Source organism: Alosa alosa, chromosome 9 (assembly GCF_017589495.1).
Source record: "Alosa alosa isolate M-15738 ecotype Scorff River chromosome 9, AALO_Geno_1.1, whole genome shotgun sequence".
NCBI classification, from domain to species: domain Eukaryota; kingdom Metazoa; phylum Chordata; class Actinopteri; order Clupeiformes; family Clupeidae; genus Alosa; species Alosa alosa.
In genome coordinates, this window is record NC_063197.1 from 16,311,243 (window position 1) to 16,318,005 (window position 6,763).

The 6,763-nt window shown below is 48.5% G+C and overlaps 1 protein-coding gene across 4 annotated transcripts in view; it reads left to right on the forward strand.

Annotated features, from left to right (window-relative positions):
- cpamd8 (C3 and PZP like alpha-2-macroglobulin domain containing 8) overlaps positions 1 to 6,763 on the forward strand; it is a 46,767-nt gene extending 40,004 nt beyond the window's left edge. For all 4 annotated transcript variants that reach the window (XM_048252497.1, XM_048252495.1, XM_048252496.1 and 1 more), the window contains 7 exons: positions 1 to 24; positions 740 to 845; positions 1,385 to 1,495; positions 1,974 to 2,189; positions 3,856 to 3,930; positions 6,141 to 6,315; positions 6,617 to 6,763. The exon at positions 1 to 24 is cut by the window's left edge and continues 51 nt beyond it. In XM_048252497.1, the coding sequence (XP_048108454.1) occupies positions 1 to 24; positions 740 to 845; positions 1,385 to 1,495; positions 1,974 to 2,189; positions 3,856 to 3,930; positions 6,141 to 6,315; position 6,617 (708 nt within the window). In that variant the 3' untranslated portion in view covers positions 6,618 to 6,763. The remainder of the gene's footprint in view (positions 25 to 739; positions 846 to 1,384; positions 1,496 to 1,973; positions 2,190 to 3,855; positions 3,931 to 6,140; positions 6,316 to 6,616) is intronic.

Sequence of the window (6,763 nt, forward strand, 5' to 3'; positions counted from 1 at the left end):
AAGGTGCACTTCTACTTTGATGAGGTGAGCAGAGGAATCCCGCCCGCGCCCTGCACGGCTCTCGTTGACCCTTTTGGCCCCTCCAGAGCCCACGAACCCACGGCCTGTCCACACGCACACACACACACGCACACACACACACACACACCACACGCACACACACACACCCACCACATACACGCGCACGCACACACACACACACACACACACACACCACACACACACACACCACACCAGCATTTATTTTTCTCTCGTCAGGAGGAGGATGGAGGGCTGCTTACTTTGGAAGCGCTCTTGTGGCCTTTGCTTGTTTTGATCTCACGCATGAAGGGAATTCAAACAGTTGATTGAGCAGCAGAATGGAAATGTGAAGGAAGGCTCGCGAAGGTTACTTTTTAACAGCAACGGCCTTCTGCAGACTTTGATCTGAAATGAAAGCTTTAATAGCAAAGGAGCGGGATTTTCTACTGCGGGGCGGTGTTGTTGTTTTTGAACCGGGTTCATTCGGTTGAGCGTCGTGTCGTGTTCGTCCTCCACCCTCCCCGCCCCTCTGGCATCTGTCTATGGGCTTATTTTCCTGCCTGTTTGCTGAAGTCAGGTGCAAATCTCCCGGGACGCCTGGCACCACACTCGCTGGCGGGAACAGCAGGAAACCATGCCCTGCCGTTTACCTTGGCTCACCCTCTCCGTCTCCCCTCCCTCCCTCCCTCTCTCTCTCTCTCTCTCTCTCTTTCATCAGATTCCCAGTCAGTGCATGACGTGTGTGGCCTTCCAGGCGGTGAGGGAGTACATCGTGGGCAAGACGGCACCTGTGCCCGTCAAGGTGTATGACTACTACGAGCCAGGTGCGCTGCGTGCAAGTCAAGCCGACATTCCCTCCGACAGCTCCCAGGGACCCGGGACATCGGGGAAGATTAATGACCCCACGGGCCTGGATATTACTCATGTGTCAATATATCAGAGATAATCAGTCATGTGAGCTGTATTGTGCTTTGGACTGATGGGAAATGTTTTGGTTTGACAGTTGCAGCTTTAACTCTGTACTAAGTGCTTATGTTAAGGGGTGGCAGAGGTGTCCAAATATTGGTTTTGGCACCAAAAAGCAACTGTCTCATTGAGAGTGATGGCATGCCATAGTACGACCTAGTGATGTGATAAATGATTTCCATTCGCAAGGAATGCTCTCTGACAGCACATGGTTTTGCAAGGTTTTGGAAAATGTTATGGTACAGATGGTGTGTCCTTAAAAAGGGTTAGCAGTATACCATTGCACTAATCAACTCAGAATTGTTAGAGTTATACTATGATGTTCAGTTCTGTTAGAAATGTTACTTACTTGGTTTTTCTGTGTGTGTGTTTGTGTGTTTGTGTGTGTGTGTTGCAGCATTTGAGGCGACCCGTTTCTACAACGTGAGTGAGAGCAGCCCTCTGGCTCGGGAGCTGTGTGACGGACCCACCTGTAATGAGGTGGAGAGCTCCAGTAACCAGTGGACAGGTGCAGAGACTACAGAGTGACCTCCCAACATCTCCCTATACATAAGACATTCTCCAAGCCCTGACCTAGATCCCGATCCATACATTTCATGTTAATCCACAGACACTTTTTGTGACACAGACACACTGTTTGTTTCCAGTAGGTCCTAGAAAAAAAGTGTCCGGTAGATTTTAGCAAGATGCTTCAAGAGATATTTGAGTATTATGGGATGCAGTGTAGATCCACATACCCTCAGACACATACAGAAACAGTGGTGCAGAGACCTCCCAGACTTATCTCCATATCTTTATTAATAAGTACTCACGCCACCCTCCCCAATGTCCCCAGTCATGTCTTGCTCTGCTTACCAATTATAATTGTACTGTATATCAGTAAGGCCCTCTCCATAGAGTTCAGTTGAGTTCTCTCCACGGTGCCTGCATGAATGGTACAGGGCCCCTGATGCATTCCTCCTGGCCGACTCCTGCTTTCCCACCAGGTTTTGCCCAGAGCAGCTCGTGTAACAGTGTAATGGGCTGCCCTGATGAGGAGGAACGCTTTGACCGCTGCACCTGCTACCGGGACTGCGGCTACGACGGCGAGCCCGTGTGCGGCTCCGACGGCCAGCTCTACCAGAACCAGTGCCAGCTGGAGGTGTCCGCCTGCCGCAACAACACCCGCATCGAGCAGGTGCCGCTCAGCCAGTGCCCTCAGAGTGAGTATGCCCAGTGCCCCGGTCGCCAACCCACTCTTCACACTCAGGGTTTAATGAATGGGCTGCCCAGCTGACTGAAAACTTTGATCTGTCACAAACAAGCTCGCTAATGATCAAAACCCTGGTCAAGTTTTGATACATTCTGAACATGGAATGAGGTGTCCACAAACACACATAACTGACTATTGTCTTTTGGGGTTTTGCTAAAATAAGTTAAAATGTTAACTCATTATTAATTATTAAAATAAAATGAATTCATATTAATATTTATTATCAAAATATTACTTATAGCAGGCTTGTACATTGCATGTTGGATATATGTGACGATGTGTTTGTGCAAATGTACAGTATATTCTCAGTCGTGTAGGTCTAATTTGCAAATTGATACATGCACACTATGAAAGATAAAAAGGTATCCACGGGTGCACACACACACACACTGAGGACTGAGGAACAGCTGTTCAGGTGCAAGCTGCCTGCCGCACAAGTCCCTCCCACCCCCCTCCTGTGCACAAGCTGATGCTCTATTACAGGGTCACTGGGCTCCCCAGATTACAGAGTGCTTTTGTGCACGGCCACTCCGGGCCTGGCCACATTCCTCTCAGACGCACAGGACCCACAACAAAGAGCCTTTTCTGTTTGTGTAGCACATCGAGGGAAAATGATGGAACAAAAAAACTGGTGTGTGTGTGTGTGTGTGTGTGAGAGAGAGAGAGAGAAAGAGAGATAGAGATAGTTGGTGTGTGTGTGTGTGTGTGTGTGTCTCTGTGTCTGCTTGTGCGCATTTGTTTACATGACACACAGAGGGAAAGGCAGGGACAAAAAAAATGTTGATAATTTGAGAGTGTGTGAGTGCATGTGTTCTATGAAGAGAAAAACGTGTGTACACTCACGCCGGCACATCAAGGGGGGAAAAAAAGCTGTGAGACAACCCCTGCCCCCCTCACCCGCTGACCCCTAGTCCGGCTGCCAAGCGTTTGAAGGCGGGCGTCAGAAGAAGCTGAGGCAGGCAGGCGGGTGGAGGTGGCAGCGGTGGCGGCGGCCGTGTTTGTGTTTGTTTGCGGTGTGCCCCATTAGGGCTCTATGCTTCACTGCCCCATCTCGGTGGGGAGCTGAGAAAACTGAGGCCGTGCCAGCCGATGCCCACGCCAGGGGCCCTGGCACCTCCTCCACCTCCTCCGTCTCCTTCACTTCCTCCCTTCGCACCTAAACCCACTCACCTCACCACCCACTTAAGCTCACCTCCATCCCAAACCCCCCCCCCACCCTCAACTAGCCGTAGACAGCCCAATTAGCACAGTTCCTGAAGCAGGCGGGCTGAACTAATGGCCGAAATGAGCCGGCTCAGTGCCTGGGACTTTTTTCCTTTCGGCAGGCTGACCTCTCGCGGAGCCGGCCTCCCAGACACACCGAATGTGACAAAGGGAGCAAAGTTCAGCGGCCGATTGTTCTTGCAAGCTTGCAGAAACGCTCATTATGGCATTCAAACTATGAGAAGGTTTTTGGGTGCCAGAGCGTTTGGGGTTTGTACTGTATATGAGTGTGGATGTGTGTGTGTGTGTGTGTGTGTGTGTGTGTGTGTGACAGAATTTTGAGTTTCTTTAGACAGGAGTCTGGTTAAGTACTCTGTTAACCTGTGTAAGTGTGTGTGTGTGTGTCCTTGCAGTGGAGTCTGTCATAGATGAGCCAGATCCAGCCACAGGGGAGGAAACTGAACAGGAGGCAGTTCTTATCCACACAGGTATCTCTCTCTCTCCTATTCTCTCCATTCCTCTCTCTCTCTCTCTCTGTCTGTCTTTATCTCTCTCTCTCTCTCTCTCCCTCTGTGTTATTCACCCCACCCACACACTCTCTCACACACACACACACACACACACACACACACACACACACACACACACACACACACACACACACTCTTTCACATGTGTCCTAACCTCTCATCCACCCTTCCCCTATTGTACACATACTTGCAAATGAGAGCCTTCCTGGCAGAACACTGTTTGTGTTTGTGTGCCAGGTGAAGGCAGGTGCTGGAGAGCTGAAGCATCAACTTTGTGTGTGTGTGTGTGCGTGTTTGGGGGTGGGGTGAGGGAATTTATCAGACCTCATGCTGTCTGTGTATTTATCTGACCTCCCTTGGCTAGCAGCACAGTCTGTGTATTTTGTGTGTGTGTGTGTGTGTGAAAGAGAGAGAGAGAGAGAGAGAGATGGTGGAGACTTCAGTTCACAAGCTGTTCAGACTTGCCCCAGTGATATTTCGGAGAAACTCAGGAGCAGTGCTGGGACGACCACTTCAGTCTTTCAGATTAAGCAGATATTATTTTTTAAACATATTTACCATTTGTCACAGGTAGTATTTTCTAAATACACATGATTTATGGCCCCTGCCATGTGTAGACGTGAAAATTAACATTTACTGTCAAAATGATAATGATGAAGATGAATATGAAGAAACATTACATTAAAGACAGGCTCATTTAAAAGTAGTGAAATAATCGAATTATGTCTTTTGGAAACGTCCTTTGCCCAAGAAAGAATGATGGTGGACACAATTGGAAGACTGTTTGAAATAGCAGGAGGCTGTGCAGTACTTTTTCAGCCTGCACAGGCTGGTGTGTGATAGCTCACTGCCCTGTATGATAGGGTGGCTTTTCAGTTAGTCAGAAAAGTCCACAACTGAAGCTAGGGCTCCAAAACGACCTTTATAGGTCTCTCCTGCTATTTCATGGGCAATTAAACATTACCTGCCCTAGGTGTCTCAGCTGTCTGCAGCTGGTGTGTGTCTGTGGGTGTGTGTGTGTAGTCATGCAGTATGCTTATGTGTGTGCATACAGTATGTCTGTCTGTGCAGGAGTGTGTTTATGTGTGAGAGAGATTGTGTGTGTGGAGTGTGGTGTGTAATATGTGCTGAAAGCTTGTCTGATGTTTGTGTGTGTGTATGTGTGCATGTGTGTGTATTTGTGTGTGTGTGTGTGTGTGTGTGTGCTTAAGAGTTTTTGATGTGGTGCTTCTTGCGTGGACTTGTCTTCTTGCCTAAAGCTTTCAGTAGCTCTTAATGGAGTCAAAAGGTCCCTTCAGTGCAGATGCATAACACACACACACACACACACACACACACACTTCAAATAAAACCATTACAGCATTACAAACCCCTGACCCAGCCCTTCCTCTCTAAACTCAAGCGGTTAAAATACCAGTTGTGCCTCTAAAACACATGTGCTGACACTGAGCGTATCACTTGTGATGTGGGCCGCTCTGCTCCTCTCCTCCCCTCCCCAAATCCTTTTATCTGCTGCGCGGCGGAAAGCTGTGGAAACATGCCTCATACCACGGCCATTAATATGGATCAAGGCCGCCGCACCGATCCAACAAGCCACGCACGCCTGCCAGGCCTCTCCAAAAATGTGTGCTCTCTCAGGAGCCAAATATGCAACAGGTAGAGGGCCGAGAAGGAGCCCCCCCCCGTGCGTGTTTTTGGATGTGAATGAAGGCATTTGGGTTTAGTCGGTCAGTCTGCGCTCGCTAACTTGCTCACCCCAAGAGCTCATAGAGCGGCACTGTCCTGTGTGTGGACAGAGCGACCCCTAGAGTCCAAAAAGGGTGAACACGGAAAGCAATCGTTTACCTGAGTAATTTCTCTCATGCAACATAACAAATAAAGTAACTTTTCAATATAACTCCAAGTGAGATATAATTTATTTCCGAGTAAGATATAGCTATATAACTTACTTCACTTTATTAAATATTTTCATGATCTTTCAGAGCCTGTTATCTTCCTAACATTATTCTGCCACCAGCCAGATCTATGCAGCATTGTTGCCTCAGCTGCTCTGTGGATGGTCCATTCCCTTACACATTCCCTCTCCCTCTGTGTTTGTGTATGTGAGTCTTACAGTGTAAGAAGGTGCTTAATGTTGAGTGTTGATATTGACCTCCACCCTTCTGCAGGTGGAGAGGATCAGGGCTCCATGCCGGAGGTCTCCTACTACTCCTACGAGTACGATTCCGACTCCGAACCCTTCCCCGCTGAACCGGACGCCCACTTCTTGCTGCCCGCCGAGACGCAGACGCCCATGGCCAGTCAGACGCTCTTGCTGGACACAAAGGACTCACCTGAGCGATGGTATGAAAGTGTCTGTATCTGTCTGCCAGTCTGTCTTTTGCTCTCTCCATTTTTTCTCACTATCTTTTCCATGTTTTGTTGTATCTTATTTAGTTCTAGGCTACTGTTGTCCTGATTCTCTCTTGTCTGGTCTTATCCTTTCATTATATCTCTCTTTTTTGTCGTCCTTGCACACACTGCTTTTGTCCTCTGTCTCCTGTTCCCCTCTCCATATCTCTCTTCCATCATCAGATAACACGTACAGGTAGACAGGGAGATGTCCTACTGAAACCTCTTTTTTTTCTGCTTTTTCCTTCCACAGAGACATAGCTCGGAGGCTGCCAGTGTGAATCCCTCTTCTTGTATATGTCTGTGAATATGATAGTGTAAGAGTGGAGACTGGAGAGAGAGGGGGAGAGAGAGAGAGAGAGAGAGAGAGAGAGAGAGAGAGAGAGAGAGATGGACATTG